Source organism: Salmo trutta, chromosome 14 (genome assembly GCF_901001165.1).
Source record: "Salmo trutta chromosome 14, fSalTru1.1, whole genome shotgun sequence".
Classification (NCBI taxonomy): Eukaryota; Metazoa; Chordata; class Actinopteri; order Salmoniformes; family Salmonidae; genus Salmo; species Salmo trutta.
Window position 1 is genome coordinate 20,086,810 of NC_042970.1, and position 19,613 is coordinate 20,106,422.

Below are 19,613 nucleotides of genomic sequence, written 5' to 3' on the forward strand. Positions count from 1 at the left end.
CTAATCTGTTTCTGTCATTGTGAATACATACAGTAACACAGGTGAAGGTTCAGTGTACACAGAAAAAAGGGTTCCGAAGGGGTTCTTCGGCTGTCACATAGGAAAACCATTATTGGTTACAAGTAGTTAACCTTTTCGGTTCCAGGTGGAACCCTTTTGGTTTCCATGTAGAGGTTCTACATGGAACCCAAAAGGTTTCTAAATGGAACCGAAAGGGTTCTACCTGGAACCTAAAAGGGTTCCCCCATGGGGACAGCCGATGAACCCTTTAAGGTTCTAAATAGCACCTTTTTCTAAGAGTTCTGACTGGACACCGTCTCTGCTTTACTCACTGTGATCTGTCAGGGACTATGGCGCTACTTTTGGACTCTCCGTTCTGCTTGTCTTCTTTCTGGGAGAGTTGTGTGGTCACTGCTGAAGCCACAGCCTTGAAGCTGCGTTTGCGTTTCTGTACGTTCTGCTCCGGATGGAAGATGATAACATAGACCTTAGGGATGTACAACATGCCCAGGGACACAGTGGCACTCAGGCTCATGGACACCGTCAGGGTGGTGGTCTGGATGAACATCTGGAGCAGATAGAAGGCAGGGTGAAAGTTAATAAATACCTCAGTATAAACCTATACATTTTACAATAGGGGTTGGATTGCCTGTCTGGGTACTACGTGAATTGCATGTGTTGCATTCATAACTCAAAATATTAATTTTCTTTAAACAATCGATCCTATGCCAGTAATTCCTTCTATTAATCAGAGAATAACCTGAGAATGAGTATATAGTATTCTGAGAATATGCTGAGAATACAGTAAACATTCAATAAACAATGTATGGAGGTTGTCTTACATAATATTTTCCATGGCAATCCCCATGACACCTTTATTATGCCTAACTACTATACGATGTCTGAAGAAGCTATATGATGAGAAATCTCAGAGGTACACAGCATACAGACGTTGTTTCTTCATCTGAATGTTCAGGAGCTGTTCTGGATGACTGTGTGATAATGCTCTCGGTAGCTGATGTGAGCAAGACCTTTAAACAGGTCAACATTCACAAAGCCGCGGGGCCAGACGGATTACCAGGCAGTGTACTCAAAGAATGCCCAGACCAACTGTCAAGTGTCTTCACTGACATTTTCAACCTCTCCCTGACCGAGTCTGTAAAACCTACATGTTTCAAGCAGACCACCATAGTCCCTGTGCCCAAGGAAGCGAAGGTAAGCCGCCTAAATGATTACCGCCCCGTAGCACTCACATCGATAGCCATGAAGTGCTTTGAAAGGCTTGTCATGGCTCACATCAACACCATCCTCTTGGATACCATAGACCCACTCCAATTTGCATACCGCCCCAACAGATCCACAGATGACGCAATCTCAATCGCACTCCACACTGCCCTTTCTAATCTGGACAAAAGGAACACATATGTGAGAATGCTGTTCATTGATTACAGCTCAGTGTTCAACCCCATAGTGTCCACGAAGCTCATCACTAAGCTAAGGACCCTGGGACTAAGCACCTCCCTCTGCAACTGGATCCTGGACTTCCTGACGGAAGGGTAGGCAACAACACATCTGCCACGCTGATCGTCAACACTGGGGCCCCTCAGGGCTGTGTACTCAGTCCCCTCCCGTACTCCCTGTTCACTCATGACTGCGTGGCCAAACAAGACTCCAACACCATCATTAAGTTTGCTGATGACAATAGTGGTAGGCCTGATCACTGACAACGATGAGACAGCCTATAGGGAGGAGGTCAGAGAACTGGCAGTGTGGTGCCAGGAAAACAACCTCTCCCTCAATGTGAGAAAGACAAAGGAGCTGATCATGAACTACAGGAAAAGGCTGGCCGGAAAGGGCCACCATTAACATCGACGGGGCTGTAGTGGAGCGGGTCGAGAGTTTCAAGTTCCTTGGTGTCCACATCACCAACGAACTATCATGGTCCAAACACACCAAGACAGTCATGAAGAGGGCACAACAAAACCTTTTCCCCCTCAGGAGACTGAAAAGATTTGGCATGGGTCCCCAGATCCTCAAAAGGTTCTACAGCTGCAACATCGAGAGCATCTTGACCGGTTGCATCAACGCTTGGTATGGCAACTGCTCGGCATCGAACCGTAACTACAGAGGGTAGTGCGTACAGCCCAGTACATCACTGGGGCCAAGCTTCCTGCCATCCAGGACGTATAAAATAGGCAGTGTCAGAGGAAAGCCCGTCAAATTGTCAGAGACTACAGTCACCCAAGTCATAGACTGTTTTCTCTGCTACCGCACGGCAAGCGGTACCGGAGCGCCAAGTCTAGGACCAAAAGGCTCCTTAACAGCTTCTACCTCCAAGCCATAAGACTGCTAAACAATTAATCAAATGGCCACCAGGCTATTTACATTGACCCCACATTTGTTTTGTACACTGCTGCTACTCACTGTTTATTATCTATGCATAGTCACTTCACCCCTACCTACATGTACAAATTACCTGTAACCTGTACACCTGCACACTGACTCGGTACCGGTACCCCCTGTATATAGCCTCATTATTGTTATGCTATTGTTACTTTTTATTATTTTACATTTTTTACTTTAGTTTATTTGGTAAAATTTTTCTTAACTCTTCTTGAACTTCACTGTTGGTTAAGGGCTTGTAAGTAAGCATTTCACGGTAAGGTCTACAACTGTTGTATTCGGCGCATGTGACAAATAAAGTTTGATTTGATTTGATTTTAGACGGCTGTGTTTTTAGCTGAATAGATTTATAACCCAGTAACTATAAACACTGAGGAGTGGTGCTCTATTCATGGGTAATTTACCTAATCATCTTGGTGTTCCTCTGTTGTCAGCCTGGCAACAACAATAATGAGAACAGACTTGTGGTCTGAGTCCAGTGCACTGACAATTCAAAAGCAGTACACCTCATGAATTAAGAAATAGCTACATGGCACAATATCCTGAGGGGATAACCCACATATCTTTTTATTTCTATATTCTCTGTCCTCTTCTTTGTTATGGTTTTTATTGGCTCTCAATGACCTGGCCAGCACTGATGTGGCAACGCATGAATGAACAGAGAGCACCGTTCACATTCGTTAATATTAAAGACATCACTGACCCCAGGCTAGTGCTAGGTACAGTATGGCTCAGCAACTAAGTGGCATTGAAATATGACAAAGAGCAGTTCTAATGAGACCCAAAGGCAGTACAGACCAGAGAGAGATATATATCTTATCATGTGCATCTGCAATCAAGTCAACCATCCACACCAAAACAACACACATTGAAGCAAGTCAGTAGAAAATGTAAAACCATAGCCAACCCTAAGTTTGCCGTGCTCTCCCAAATCTAACCCCTTCCATTCACACTTCCCTAATGATCAACATGCAACTGTTGACACTTTTCTGAGTACCTCTCAAAATGTAATGCATCAATACCCCTGCATTCCTATCTAATAACACTGTTCTACTCTTATTGTGCTGTTATAATACTGTCTGCAACTAATGCAATCTGACAACTAAATGTTATTGATGCTATATTTAGACATTCTAAGCTATGAGTAACTGTGTAATTGAAAAGCATGTATGGGGTATTTTTTGTCACTCAGGGACCCATTTTGTCCCTGAGCTCATCTGACCTAATTTCTGAGTTCCCCCGTCTTTGATTAATTTCATTTCCATTTGCAGAGGGTAAAATACTTTTAATTCACCTGGGGGTTGGATCATTTCAGTTTGACTGACTCTTAATAACACACCCTACTAGTCTGAATATACTTCCATCTTTTAAATCCTGACCATTGTTCCACTGCTTTGTAAGCATAGAAATAAGCCACAAGCTAAATTGGCATCTGTCATTTAATGAAGAGATACTGAACATACTGTGAGTACGACAGGTAACAAACTAGCATTTGATAACAGTGTTGACAGTTCTTCAATAGAGAAGTTAGCTCTAGAACCAATTCTAGAAAACATAGTTCTATGGTTGCTTTTTTTTAAAGGACATCAAAAATGAACTTTTTTCCTGCAGGGTAAATACCAGCAATTATATAAATATAACATTGAATTTCAAACCTTCTCAGTAGACTGGGCTGTGCCAAAGAAGATGGGAACAAAGGCCAGCCACACGATGCAGGTGGTGTACATGGTGAAGCCAATGGGTTTTGCCTCGTTGAAGGTCTCTGGCACCCCTCTGCTCTTGATGGCGTACACAGTGCAGGTCACCATCAGCACGATACTGTAGCTCAAGCAGAGGACCAGGGCCAGGTCGGACATGTCACATTTCAGGACCCCACGTGCAAACTCTGGGTTGGGCGGGCGCTGCTCCTCATAGTCTATGATGGTGTGTGGGGGCACCACTCCAAACCAGATGAAAACTCCAAGTAACTGTGGATATACACAGAATTAGCAAAATATTGATGTGGCCCATGGTTCAGCAGTTCGAGCTAATTCTACTGTATACCATTCCAGACACCATTTCCTGTTTCTTTAACAAAAAACACTTTTGTATTACTGCCTCGTTTTCATCACATGCGGTAGGAGAGAGGCAGAAACCCACTCACCTGCACTCCAATGAGTATAAAGGTGATGATCAGCTGAGAAGCAGGGCTGATGAACGGAGGTGGCGTGACTGCTTTCTTGCCCTGCTCAAAGATACGGTAAATGCGGTTGGTCTTGGTGAGCATAGCTGAGTAGGTAATACACATGCCCAGACCCAGCAGCAGCCTGCGGAACGCACACACTGGGGCGCTGGGCTCTGCAATCATGAGAAAGGTGATGAGGTAGATGAGGAAGATGCCTGTCAGGAGAACATAGCTGAGCTCCCGGCCAGAGGCCCGGACGATGGGGGAGTCGTTAAAGCGGATGAAGGTGATGATGCATCCAGAAGTGGCTAAGATGCCCAAGACAGCCAGGAACACAGGGATGATGGCCCAGGGGGAGCTCCATTCCAGCTTGATAATGGGTGTGGACCGGCAGCCCGTCCGGTTTGGCATGGGACGCATGTCGAAGGGACACATGTCACAGTTTAGCTCATCCAGCTGGTACTGATATCCGTCACACAGCTCGCAGTGCCAGCAGCAGGGAACACCCTTCACCATCTTCTTCCTCTCTCCTAGCTCACAGGGGAAACTGCACACTGAGTCAGGAACTGCACTGTCCCCACCCGACCACTGCATCTCCTCAGCCTTCCACAGAAACAGAGACAGAAATAATGCTGAAGAACATCAAGTGATAACAACACTGATAAAGTGAACATCAACATAGCTAAATTAAATAGGCCAAAACAAATGTTTACATTGAGTCGCAGATGGTTTGTCCACTGGCCAATACACCGGTAGCCAGGGTTGGTGGTGTTGGAGAGCTGGAACTGGAAGATGTCATAGCGACCAGGAGCATCTCCATTCTCATTGAACATGACCCCAGTCCCTGCACTGCCTGTTGGATAGAGGAGCAAGGATTTTCAACAGGGCTACCCACTATTGGGCAGTATATTTAAGTCGCTCTGGATAAGAGCGTCTGCTAAATGACTTAAATGTAAATGTATATTGTATGCATCATAAAGGGTCAGCAGTGTTCCCTGGTGCAATGCCTTTACCTTTGACCAAAGAAACATGTAACATTAGAGGAGGTGAACCTATAAGACTCGTGTCTTATGCAACCAGGGCAAAGCTGAGCATAAGATTGTTCGTGTGGAGGGTTCTTTTCCATACATGATGCTATTCTTCCTGTACTCTCTGGTCTGTTGCCTTAACACTATAGTTTGAATGTCTGAACGGACAGGCAGGAACAATCAGAGAGAGCTTTCTATACAAAGATCATCCACTAAGAGGGAAAGGGAAATTGCTATGCTTTCATAGAAAGCTCCTTGGACTCCAAACAGTGATAAAGAAAATTATTTTTTATGAAAGATGGAGATAAAAAGAGGAGTGTGTCTTGTGTATGAAGAAAGAAGAGGCAGCCCTGGGGAAGAAGAGTACATTGAAGGGATGTGCTGTGTACTGTGGCTTAGTACATTAGCAGAGATCCCAAGGCTAATGCAGAGTGCAGTGCTGTCTTCAGACTGAACTCCCTCCACACTCCTCTCTTAAACCCATGGGACGTGATGGGAACCAGGAGTGGAAAAGGCTTCACGAAACCATGCATTAGGCACACCATGTCATTTCAATGTGGAAATTTGGGTAACATTTGGTTGAGAAGTTGATCAGTGAGATTTCAACATGTATTCACCCACTCAGAGAGGCAGCCAGAAGGTTGTTGAATTCTCAATGTGATATCACTATGCTTTCAACAATCTTAAAGCACAACCAAATTCCAATGGAAAAACAATGTCAGAATGTTGGTTTAGTTGTCATCTAAATGTATTATCACTAGACTTTCAACCATTTAAAGCACAACAAAGTTAATAACCTTTTACTGCAGTTGGCTAAATCAGGGTCACACAGAGTGTTTCTTGGTAGTCTTAAACAAATCTACTTTGAAACAAAAGTGTACACCTCACACACATGATTAGGGGCTTAAAAAAAGAAGACACCTGTATCACAATATTACACGTTATATAAATCACAGAACACTGAAATATAACAAAACAGTTTGACATAGAAACACCATATTTTCAGTGTTTAAAAAAAAAAAAAATTATGTTGATTAATTACAAAATTATGAAAAATAAAAAACATTCCACCCATGAGTCCACTAAAGGGTGATTTGGTATTTTGACTGCAGGAAAGGTCTACAATGGGAATACAAAGTCAGATATTTTGTATTATATCACTGTGCTTCATCTATTAACACAACTAAATGACCTGGATTGCAGTTGAGATTACATTAAAAGTGCAAGTGATAAATGCCGTTCAAGATTCTGCACAGATTAATGTAGCAATTGTGAAGATCTCCACAGACCTGGGATCTTTGCATGCTATCTCTTCAACATGCACACTTTCTATGATAACATAAGAAAACATTTATAGTTACAGTAACCTCAAAAATGTGGCCATGGACGTATTCCTCATTTTAGGTTGAATAAATACTGATACATTAGTTTGTAAGATAGTCTTAATTTTAGGCTATTTACTGTATTATGAAAGTCATATTGAATTGTACCCAACCAAATATCACAAATTAAAGGAGATTTATCTAATACTTGGACAGTTCCATCTGAGCCTCTGGCTTCATCCTATTCTTTAACTCGTTTTTGGGATTTAGTTAAACTCGTGAATCCAACATATGATTTATTTGTCGACAAGTTCATAGGCTATTTACTGTATTGCAAAAGTTATATTGAATTGTGTTTGGTTGTCAACGCATCAAAATATTAACATTCAAAGGAGATGTATCTTTTGTGCCACGGCTGTCGAAAGGATCGGACCAAAGTGCAGCGTGGTTGTAGTTCCAAATTTTTTTAAATCTGTGAAACTTTGCAAAACATAAATAACTGAATTTACAAAACAACAAACCGTGACGCAGAGAGAAACAAACACTACTCAAAAGATAATCACCCACAAAACCCAGGAAGAAAAACCCCTACTAAAATATGATCTCCAATCAGAGGACCAACTGCCTCCAATTGGAGATCAACCCCCCAAAAAAACATAGAAATAGAAAAACTAGAACTTAAACATAGAAATAGAAACCATAGAAAAACACAAAACATCCCCTGTCACGCCCTGACCTACTCTACCATAGAAAATCACATCTTACTATGGTCAGGACGTGGCACCACGGAATTAGTCTGGCTTTAATTCCAGTTTGTCCGTATTCATGTTTCCATATCAACCAATAATCTAAGTTAAAGAATAGGACTAAATCAAATCAAATGATTTAACGTGCATTTAAAGTTTTATTTGACTTCATCTTATTCTTTAAATTAGATATTTGGTTGAGATGGAGATGTGAATCCAACATATTAATTATTAACTTGAACATTACATTTGAAATCAACTTGAAACCAGCTTGAAACATCAGGGCCTATATATATATATTGTCTATTTTTAGTTTAATTCTAGGTTGAATTGAAACAATAGCTGTTGATGACTTCGCAAATGCGTTATAGGCCTAAACAGCATAATTGATTATACAGTTGAAGTCTGAAGTTTACATATGCTTAGGTTGGAGTCATTAAAACTTGTTTTTCAACCACTCCGCTTATTTCTTGTTAACAAACTATAGTTTTGGCAAGTCGGTTAGGACATCTACATTGTGAATGACACAAGTCATTTTTCCAACAATTGTTTACAGACAGATTATTTCACTTATAATTCACTGTATCACAATTCCAGTGGGTCAGAAGTTTACATACACTAAGTTGACTGTGCCTTTAAACAGCTTGGAAAATGATGTCATGGCTTTAGAAGCTTCTGATAGGCTAATTGGCATAATTTCAGTCAATTGGAGGTGTACCTGTGGATGTATTTCAAGGCCTACCTTCAAACTCAGTGCCTCTTTTATGACATCATGGGAAAATCAAAACAAATCAGCCAAACAATTGTACCACAAGTCTGGTTCATCCTTGGGAGCAATTTCCAAATGCCTGAAGGTTCCACATTCATCTGTACAAACAATAGTACGCAAGTATAAACACCATGGGACAAAAGTATCTATATAGTAAAATTAGTCCTTTATCGACATAACCTGAAAGGCCGCTCAGCAAGGAAGAAGCCACTGCTCAAACTGCATAAAAAAGACAGACTATGGTTTGCAACTGCACATGGGGACAAAGATTGTACTTTTTGGAGAAATGTTCTCTGGTCTGATAAAACAAAAATATAACTGTTTGGCCATAATGACCATCGTTATGTTTGAATAAAAAAGGGGGAGGTTTGCAAGCCGAAGAACACCATCCCAACCGCGAAGCACGGGGGTGGCAGCATCATGTTGTGCGGGTGCTTTGCTGCAGGAGGGACTGGTGCACTTCACAAAATAGACGGCATCATGAGGGAGGAAAATGATGTGGATATATTGAAGCAACATCTCAAGACATCAGTCAGGAAGTTAAAGCTTGGTCGCAAAGGGTCTTCCAAATGGACAATGACCCCAAGCATACTTCCAAAGTTGTGGAAAATAGCTTAAGGACAACCAAGTCAAGGTATTGAAGTGGCCATCACAAGCCCTGACCTCAATCCTATAGAAAATGTCTGGGCAGAACTGAAAAAGCATGTGCAAGCAAGGAGGCCTGACTCAGTTACACCAGCTCTGTCAGGAGGAATGGTCCAAAATTCACCCAACTTATTGTGGGAAGGTTGTGGAAGGTTACCGAACCGTTTGACCCAAGTTAAATAATTTAAAGGCAATGCTACCAAATACTAATTGACTGTATGTAAACTTCTGACCCACTGGGAATGTGATGAAAGAAATAAAAGCTGAAATAAATAATTCTCTCTACTATTATTCTGACATTTCACATTCTTAAAATAAAGTGGTGATCCTAACTGACTTAATTAAGACAGGGATTTTTACTGGGATTAAATGTCAGGAATTGTGAAAACTGAGTTTAAATGTATTTCACTAAGGTGTATGTAAACTTCTGACTTCAACTGTATATACAAAAGCATGTGGACACCCCTTGAAATTAGTGTATTTGGCTATTTCAGCCACACCTGTTGCTGACAAGTGTATCAAACCGATCACACAGCTGTCAAATCTCCATAGACAAACATTGGCAGTAGACAGTGGTGGGAAAAGTACCCAATGGTCATACTTGAGTAAAAGTAAAGATACCTTCATAGAAAATGACTTAAGTAAAAGGGAAAGTCACCCAGTAAAATTTTACTTGAGTAAAAGTCTAAAAGTGTTTGGTTTTAAATATACTTAAGTATCAAAAGTAAATGTAATTGCTAAAATATACTTAGGTATCAAAAGTAAAAGTATACTGTAAATCGTTTCAAATTCCTTTTATTAAGCAAACCAGACGATACAATATTCTGTTTTTTTTTATTTATTTACGAATAGCCAGGGACACACACCAACACTCAGATATACTTTACAAATCAAGTATTTGTGTTTAGTGAGTCCGCCAGATAGGAGGCAGTAGGGATGACCAGGGATGTTCTCTTCGTAAGTACGTAATTTGGACAATTTGCCTGTCCTGTTAAGCATTCAAAATGTAACGAGAACTTTTGGGTGTCAAGGAAAATGTATTGAATAAAAAGTATATAATTTCCTTTAGGAATGTAGTGAAGTAAAAGTTGTCAAAAATATAAATAGTAAAGTACAGATACCCAAAAAACTACTTAAGTAGTACTTTAAAGTATTTTTACTTAAGTACTTTACACCACTGGCAGTAGAATGGCCTTACTGAAGAGTTCAATGACTTTCAACATGGCAACGTCATAGGATTCCATCTCTCGTACAAGTCAGTTCGCCCCGATAAGTACTGTTATTGTGAAGTGGAATCTTCTCAGTAGCAACAACAGCTCAGCCCCGAAGTGGTAGGCCACACAAGCTCACAGAACGGGACCGCCAAGTGCTGAAGCGCATAACACATAAAAATCGTCTGTCCTCCGTTGCAACACTCACTACCGAGTTCCAAACTGCCTCTGGAAGTAACTGTTCGTCAGGTGTTTCATGAAATGGGTTTCAATGTCCCAGCAGCCGCACATAAGCCTAAGATCACCGTGTGCAATACCAAGCGTCAGCTGGAGTGATGTAAAGCTCGCCGCCATTGGAACAGTGGAAATGCGTTCTCTGGGGTGATGAATCACGCTTCACCACCTGGCAGACGGACAAATCTGGGTTTGGCGGATGCCTGGAGAACGCTACTTGACCCAGTGCATAGTGCCAGTTTGGTGGAGGAGGAATAATGGTCTGGGGCAGTTTTTCATGGGTTGGGCTAGGCTACAGCATACAATGACATTCTAGATGATTCTGTGCTTCCAACTTTGTGTGAGATGTTCGACGAGCAGGTGACCACATACTTTTGGTCTTGTAGTGTACTTTATACAAGGTTTGTCTATGTTGAAAATTTGTTACAATGATGACACAATCCTGTGGTTGAAATTTCACCCTCAAAACAACAGTTGATAACTTCTTTCAAATCCAATGTGTTTTCCATTTAGATTCCACGTCACAATACGTTGACAAATTACGTTGACACAACATTGATTCAACTGGTTTGTGCATTTTCTCTATACACTTTCTAACCAATTTTGTTATCATTTATTTTATCAAGAATATATTCTGATTTGACAGCAACAACAAAAATAAAAGTCAGGATGGAAAATGTATTTTCAAACTTGATTTAAACAAAGTCTATAGAACGTTCCAAGACCTGATTGATTGCTGCTCCAATGGAATCCCTCAAGACCCTAAGAGCTGTTGGAAATTACCGCCTGCCTGAAATCTCTACCTGTTTTGGTGGGATGTAGTTTTGGCCTTCCATGGTGACATCATCATGCACTAAATTAGTTAAAAGACCACTCAAACCACTCCCAGAAAGTCCTAGCACAAGTTGTGCTTGAGAAATTGCCCTTTGCTATGAAGCAATTTTTGTACTTAATTGTTATCCAGAAAGGATTTGATATTGTGCTAAAAACGGACCTTTAACGACCCGTGCTCCCTACATTTCCAACTCACCATTAAAGTTGACTGAGCGAATGTATTGGAGCAGCTTACTCCCTTCCACTGGGTCCATCTTCTCACAGACACCCATGGAGCCCGGACAGAGGTCCAGGTTCATGCTGTGTAAGGCATGGGCCATGACATACACCGCGTCAATCACAAACTGTACCTTCCCTTCCTGCTCATACTGAGATTCTTGAGCGATTCTCTCTTCACCTAAAGAAGGGAGGAAGGGTGGCATACAATGGTTAAAGCCAGTGTAGCCTATAAATAAATCTGCTGATTTGAGATATAAAATATGTCAGAAATAACCTCTTCTCCTACCTGTACATTTTCTCCTACCAAGGTCGTACTTGATACCTGCTCGGGTCAGTTTACATTTGAAGTCGTCCTCCCAGTATTCAGCAAACCAGATGTTCCTTCTGTTGTTTTCCAGAGATCTTGAGGTGAAGTAGTTGTCGAACCCTTGGCAAAGAACCAACAGAGGACAAACAGAGCATCACTATCACCATATGTTTAAGACTTTCCCATCACCCACTGAAGTTAAAGTCATACTGAATACCAAAATATAATGTATCTCTGCAATACCTTTTCCATATGTTTTCCTTACCGTCGATGGAGGCCCTCTTAGGGAGGATGGTGACAGCTCCCTCAGCCACATCCTCCTGGTCCAGGATGGGCGAGCTCTTGGCCCCCCAGCTGTCAGAGCCCACAAAAAGGAAGTGACCCGTCAGGTTGGCCCTCTTTGCTGCCTCTAAGACACGTCTGTGAGAAGTGGTGGTAAGGCATTAGCACACTGGTCCTTTAGTAGCTCTAGACTCTATAAGAACTTGGTTCTGTAGAGCTTAGAGAACAAGTAGCATGGTGGTTATGTGACAACCTTCCTAGGGAAAGGAAAGGAAAAGTTACTACTAAGTTACCACTCACCTGATGTCATCCTCATTGGCAAAGATGATGACCCCACGAGCATTAGAGGTCTCCATTAGTCTCTTGATGATCTTATCAAAGCCCCCTGGTTTGGGCTCTCGGGGGATTTTAATGGATTGGGCGATGCATAAACCTCCTGAATAAAGGGAGAAGAAAGACACAAGATCCAAACCATCAAGGTGTTTCTTCATTGGACCTCATATCCTCCCCATACAGTACCATCAATTGCAACACCATGGTGGCCATGGTTACACTACATCAGAAAATGTCAATTTACCACTAAATTCAGTACAAACCTGCCTCTCGAGATATCTGGAGGAAGGCATCGACACCGCTCTCTCCGTAGTTTCCTTCTGAGGCCAGTGTAGATACGTAGTTCCACCCCATAGCCTTGACGATGTCCACCATGGCCTGGGCCTGGTAGGAGTCAGGAGGGACCACACGGGAAAAGAACTCATAACGGCTTTTGTCACTCAACTCTGGAGCCGTGGACGCATAACTAATCTGGGGGATCTGAAAGATACAGATGTTACATGATGTTAATGGCTGCATGTGCTGAATTTTAAGAAGAGACCAGAGACAATCATTAGATTCAAAAGGAAGGTTACTGGATGTTGGAAAGTTACTGAACCATGTGGGCCTTTCTCTGCAGCACCAGACACCATGTGTCATTTATCAAATCAATCTTCGTCTGGATAAATCATACACACAGTTGGTAACAAACGAAATAATACCTTATGATGACACATTGCCAGGCATTTTGTCCCAAAACAACACTATAATGGAGGATGCTGAATAGTTCTCACTTGTCCAGCCAATTTAATCCACTGGAACATTCATACAGTGTAATATTGCTACAGCTTTAACTACTGGTCTTTGTCGGCCATAAAAGCCAACGTCATGGTAAAATACAGATGATAAATTTCACCGCAGTAAAAGCATTTGTTTGGAAAGAAATTGATGAGAAGATTAATTTACTGGTGTGCTACTTCCTTAATGACACAGTTTATGTGAGTGGTCTTGGCTTTGTCCCCACTAATGCCTGCCCATGTTTTAATGAGAGGTTCTTTAGAGGATGAGGAGAGAAAGGTAGACACAAGGGGTTGTGAAGGGAGAAGGAGAGAAGAGGGAGAGAACCATTTCACAGATTATCTGGAAGGATTATATGGGTTTTAGTCAAATTACGTTAAGCACAGAGGGAGAGAGACAGAGATCAAGAGACAAGGTTACCATTTCTCAGCTGTAAGCCATACAATATATTTAATTCTGATGGCCACATGCAGCTTAAATTTGTTGCTTTACTTTCACACTTTCCCTCTAGTGGGAACATTCATATATTACTCTGATACAGATCTAAGATCTTAATTTGATCACCCTGCTGCAAGTGAACTTTCCTACAATGCAGAACATTTTAATCTTGTAGTGTATTTGAGATTTAAATAGGCTTCTGAAGTTTGTAATTTCCACTTTGAAATTACAGACTTGATTTTCCCATAAGAAAAATATATCAACCCCTACAAAAATGTCCATTAATTATAATCCCCATAATAATTCACATTAACTGTTGCTGCAGGATTATTTTCTTGCTGTTGTAAACTGGCTCAAATTAAGATCCCACATCTGCATGAATACCATATATGGCTCTTACTATATAGTCTTCTGTTGGGGTAAGTGAAATTCAATACACCAAACATTGATGTGATCAATGATAACATCAATAGTAACATTCATTTCCAATATTTACATTCCAACACTAATTCCTAAAACAACATTAAGCCTCCTTTAAACCAAAAGACAAGGATGGCATCAAATATCTTCAGAAATCAATTGATTATGGCTGTCAGACAGTCTATCAAAAAATAAATAGACTGTTCTGCTATGTTGCAACCCTATCATGCTATTTGGCCATGCCATGTATATTGTCAGTGCCATGTGTGTTGAGTTCAATGACATTTACAGGGATCTCTGACCTCAACCCTATAGACAAACCTTACCCTTCCCAGAGCTCTTACAATTCACTCTCAAGACCAGGACAACTCAAACGTTTAATAAATATCACAGAGAACATGTAGTTCAGATGTCATGTTAGAATATTATGTATTGTGATTCAAATGAGAGAACAATCATATTAAATCATGAAAATTACAATTTAAACAAATTCTCTCTGACTCTGGTATTAGATAGGTGATACAATGCGTATTAAATCAGACTGAGGACATCACACATCAGACTCTATCTGAGTAACTGTGCAAACTCTAGAACAGTACATTATGGGATGGAACTTAAGGATTTTGGGCACTGGCCAGCTTGTAGACCACAGTTTTAAGTAGCCTAGTTCCAAAATCTGTGCCATGCAATATTTGAAAACACAGTTTCTCTAGTCAGCAGGCTAGTTGGATACATTTTCTACAAGCCTGGTCTAAAAAATACTAGCCTCTGGCTAGCGGGCTGACTTCTATCCCTGAGTACATGCGTACAGGACAAGCCCACCATTTAGTTAAATCTGCAGAACACCGGTTAGAAAGTTGCTGATATCGTAGAACCAATGTCATCCCTCTGGCCCGATGCTCTATTTTCAGACTGGGTCCTGAGCTGCTGAGGGGCTTAATGGAGGATGGGATCTATAATTCTGTAGTTAACATCTTCACGATATGCAATGTGACTCCTTGTTTCACAACTAATGCTCTCCATAAAGAGAATTAACTAGTGACAGAGGACTAGAGATGGTATATGCTTAGCTTCTTGAACCTGAAGATTATTTAACCTAGTTGAAATGGGTTTTCTAGATTACTAGTTGGTTATTAATGAGTCATGTCACTAAGTCACTGAGGGATTTAGGCAGCCTTAGTGTCCCGTTACAGCAATCAGCAGTGTTTCTTATTTTGAGTTTGTGTGAAATGAAACAGTTGAGGAAAATGTCAGGGTGTGAGTTCACAGCTGATTCATCAGAGGGATGACATTTAGATTTAGTAAAGGTATATTAAAGGTCCAATGTAGCTGTTTTTATCTCAATATAAAACCATTTCTAGGTAACAATTAAATAACTTACTATGATTGTTTTTAATTAAAATGGTCAAAAAGAAACAAAAATAGCTTTAATTTCTCAAGAAAGAATTTAGCCAAGATTGTGTGGGAGTGGTTTGAGTGGGGAGAGAAAAACTGAAAATGTGCAGTTATTGGCAGAGGTTTGGAGCTCTCTTTCTTGTTGGTCTATTAACTGTATGGCGATGTCAACATAGAAGGCCAACACTCCTTCCCACCAAACCAGGAAGAAATTTCAGGCAGTTTTTTCAAACACTTCTTACACTAATGGCATTATCATAAGTTCCACAATTTCACAGTATTATTCCAATCTCATAGTACGGAAATATATATAAAACATAGGCAAACCAAGTTTTTGACTGCACTGGGCCTTTAACTCTGATGAAGAATATATATACGTGTGTGAGGATGAGGCTGTAGCATGGGAATATAGTACAGTGAGGGCTGACAATGCACAGCACAAGAAGGAGTCTCACCGCAAAGAGTCTCAGCACGTTAGCCACCATGATGGACACTGAGCTGCCTGATGCCCCGATTACTCCGACCACCCTCTCCGGTTTGGGAATGATGGGTGGTTCGCCATTAGAGCAGCGCACGTCCGAGTTATCCTTCTGGATGAGGGCCTGGACGAAGGTGAGTGACTGCTCCAGGGCGTAGGTGTCTCTAGAACAGGTGTCCAGGATTCTGGCCCCCAGGGTGATGTTAGGCAGGAGGTCAGGGTCACTGTTGATCTGATCCAGGGCATACAGCATGGCCTCCATACGGTGGATACCTTTCTCCCGCTTGATCTCACCACAGGGCACACCGGCTGGCCCACGGGAGTGCACTGGGAACAGGCCACCCAGGGTGATGTCCCCCTCAATCTTGATGGAGTGTGGTTGTGTGCCCTGCTGAGCCCATGTCTCTGGACTTAGACCCAGAAACAACATTAACAGTAACCTGGGAAATGTTGTTACATGACATCCAAACGGTTGACCAAACCCACAGCAGGACTGGGATTTGTGGCACTGTGATGTCATGATTTTGGCCATCAAAGGTTCCTGTATCCAGTGTTAAAGTACCAGGCTCCTCCCTCTACCTTTGATACCTGTGAACAGTTTAATGAGGACATGTTGGTCTTTGGTTAAGTTATATACATCTGAATAGCTTTCATTACATACATTTTAAACTAACACTGCATGAGTCAAATAACTGTTTATCATACAAATTGATCTGCAAATGCTCTAACCATGGCAGCAGAAATTACTATACACTATGTCTTGACATCACTGGCATATATACTGAACAAAAATATGAATGCAACATGTAAAGTGTTGGTCACATGTTTCATGAGCTGAAATAAAAGTCCACAGAAATGTTCCATACACACAAAAAGCTTATTTATCGAAACTTTTGTGCTAACATTTGTTTACCTCCCGGTTAGTGAGCATTTTTCCTTTGCCAAGATAATCCATCCACCTGACATGTGTGGCATATCAAGAAGCTGATTAAACAGCATGATCATTACACTGGGGGGGGGGGGGGGGGGGGCTGAGGAGTATTTCTGTCAGTAAACTAATTGTGTACCCCTACCCAGTCATGTGAAATCCATGGCTTAGGGCCTAATGAATTTATTTATATTGATTGATTTCCTTATATGAAATGTAACTCAGTAAAATCTTTGAAGTTGTTGCATGTTGCATTTATATTTTTGTTCAGTGTATAATATTACCAAACATTATCATTCAAGCAGACAATATAGGACATGCCACTTCAGTTCTTCACCACAGCCTCAAAATGAGCATAACAAATTTGTTTAAAGGTGTGTGTCTGTCCGAGAATATCTACTGCTCCTAGTGTCAGGTGCGTCGTAGAAAGTGGACCAAGGCGCAGCGGGTATTGTGCTCATCTTTTATTTATATAAGTGAACACATAAACAAAATAAATAGACGTAAACCAACAGTTCCATAAGGACTATACGGAAAAACAACTACCAACAAACACAAGAGAAAATAAACCCACTTAAATATGGAGTCCAATTAGAAGCAACGACAACCAGCTGCTTCTAATTGGAGGTAGTTCCCAAAACTAACATAGAAATAGAAAAACTAGAAAACCCACATAGAAATAGAAAACATACACCAAAAACCCCGAAACACACAAAACAAACACCCCTGCCACGCCCTGACTAAACTACAATAACAAATAACCCCTTTTACTGGTCAGGACGTGACACCTAGACTCAAAAATCATCCCGCTCAAACGCCACAGCAAAAAGAGTCTTCATGAGTAAAGGTTATCTGTATGAAAAAGGTTGGACAAGTAAAACACAGCCAAGAGAGCAGCGAAGTACATAGTAATAACATCGCATAAATATTTCACAAAAGCTAACATGGACAGATACAGTGTATGTGTTTTATGTTATTTTTATTATGTTCTGTAATACTGTTTAGGTTTAATGAAACATAGGGGAGACATAGGGGTGAGAAATAGAAGAATTAAGGTGCATGTTCAAGATAAAAATATGAGTTGTGTAAGGAACAAGGAATTTCATCCCGATATGACGCAAAGAATATATAGCTCACAGTTTGACAGCCTATCCAGCTTACTTTTCTTACATTTTCACTATGTGAGGGGGAGATCCGAATAAGTTATAACAATATTAAAAATATCTAAAATATTTGGTGTACCCGTTTCCTGCAGTCAAATGACCGAGTGGCCTCAAGGGTGGAATGTTATATTGTTCATAATTTGTCATAATTAATAAACTTTTCTTTTTTGAAGCTGCCAAAAATCTGGTGTTTCTATGTTAATTTAAACGGTTTTGTTATATTTCAGTCTTCTGTGATGTATATAAAGTGGTATATTGGAATGCAAACTCAAAATATAATACATTACAAATCTATATCTGACATGGTACAGGTGTCTTATTTTTTAAGCCCATAACCATGTGTGTGAGGTGTATACTTTTGTTTCAAAGTAGATTTGTTTAAGACTACCAAGAAACACTCTGTGACCCTGATTTAGCCAACTGCAGTAAAAGGTTATTAAGACATAACCAACTAAAGATATTGAAATTACAATAATATTGTTATGCAAATATGATGTTCCACAGAGTAAGTATAATTAAACCTTTAAACCTTTTGTTGTTGCAAAACAGAGTTTTATCTTAGTTGTATTATTATCATCCAACCAAACATCACATGCTATCATTTGATGCACATATCAATATTGTGCAAACAATGAAAAAACTGTGTTGGATACTGGCCTGAAATCTACACAAATTCTGCAAGGCCTTGAAATAGAGATGTGACACATATTTGTACATAAATATAAGAATTGACTGCTTACCTGAGCATTCCATTTGGACCAGTCTTGATTTGACCCATCATGCCATCATTCCCAAATAGGCCTATTCCCATATTTAATATGTGATGATATTCAGTGCCGGTTTCTTCGTTGTTTTAGCGAAAAGTAAATCTATTAACATCTCAGATATTATATTTATTTTCCCAAAATAACTGTAATGGACTCAAATCGTTCAATAACATAAAAAACGAGTTTTAGTTCATAAAAACATATTGAAAATGTTGGCTTTCAAGGCTTCAGTGTATAGCATCATGTCTAAATCAGTAGAAAAAGTAGAAAAAGCACATTACGCCACTGAGATTCGACAAATCACTGCCAAATCCCTTAAAAGCTCTCCCCCTCTCGCTCTCTGTTTCTCTCTGTCACTCCCCCTCTCTCTGTTGACCCCCCTCCCTCTCTCTCTCCCGAACCCTCTTCTCTCTCAGTGCACTAATGGCCACAGATTGGGATTATCATGCGGGCGTCTGTGAAGAAATCCCTAGGTGGACTAGCCTATATATTTTTATGCAGCTGTACTATATGTAGTCCCTCCCCCTTTTATGATGGAACACCGTCACTCTGTCACTTTGCAGGGGAGATTAGAAAGGCATTGATTTGATTCATACATTCTCATACACACCTGTTAATTCACATGTTGAATTTCATGTAAAGGACATATTCTACCAACTATCAACTGAAACAATACTGTGATTCGCAATCAGGTGCATCTGTTTCTCTACTGCATAGATGCGATCATTTTCTATATCGTCTCCAGGATAA

At 40.7% G+C, this 19,613-nt stretch overlaps 1 protein-coding gene across 1 annotated transcript; it reads right to left on the minus strand.

Annotated features, from left to right (window-relative positions):
- Nucleotides 1–304: 304 nt before the first annotated feature.
- On the minus strand, nt 305–19,140 carry LOC115207570 (metabotropic glutamate receptor 6-like). Its single transcript, XM_029774776.1, has 11 exons — nt 18,837–19,140; nt 15,983–16,593; nt 12,761–12,977; nt 12,465–12,600; nt 12,148–12,302; nt 11,862–12,002; nt 11,553–11,753; nt 5,281–5,420; nt 4,547–5,170; nt 4,059–4,370; nt 305–568 (listed from the first exon to the last, which is right to left on the minus strand). Exons 2-11 carry the CDS (start codon nt 16,535–16,537, stop codon nt 329–331), a joined length of 2,721 nt encoding a protein of 906 aa, XP_029630636.1. The 5' UTR covers nt 16,538–16,593; nt 18,837–19,140; the 3' UTR covers nt 305–328.
- Nucleotides 19,141–19,613: the final 473 nt, after the last annotated feature.

Bases quoted from the DNA above. Each gene is read 5' to 3' on its own strand.
- LOC115207570 (XM_029774776.1), bottom strand. From the start codon at position 16,537: ATGGCCAAAATCATGACATCACAGTGCCACAAATCCCAGTCCTGCTGT. The intron at 5,421-11,552 runs GTGAGTTGGAAA...TCTATCCAACAG, and splicing joins TCGCTCAGTCAACTTTAATG to GCAGTGCAGGGACTGGGGTC. The intron at 4,371-4,546 runs GTGAGTGGGTTT...GTATATCCACAG, and splicing joins TTATACTCATTGGAGTGCAG to TTACTTGGAGTTTTCATCTG.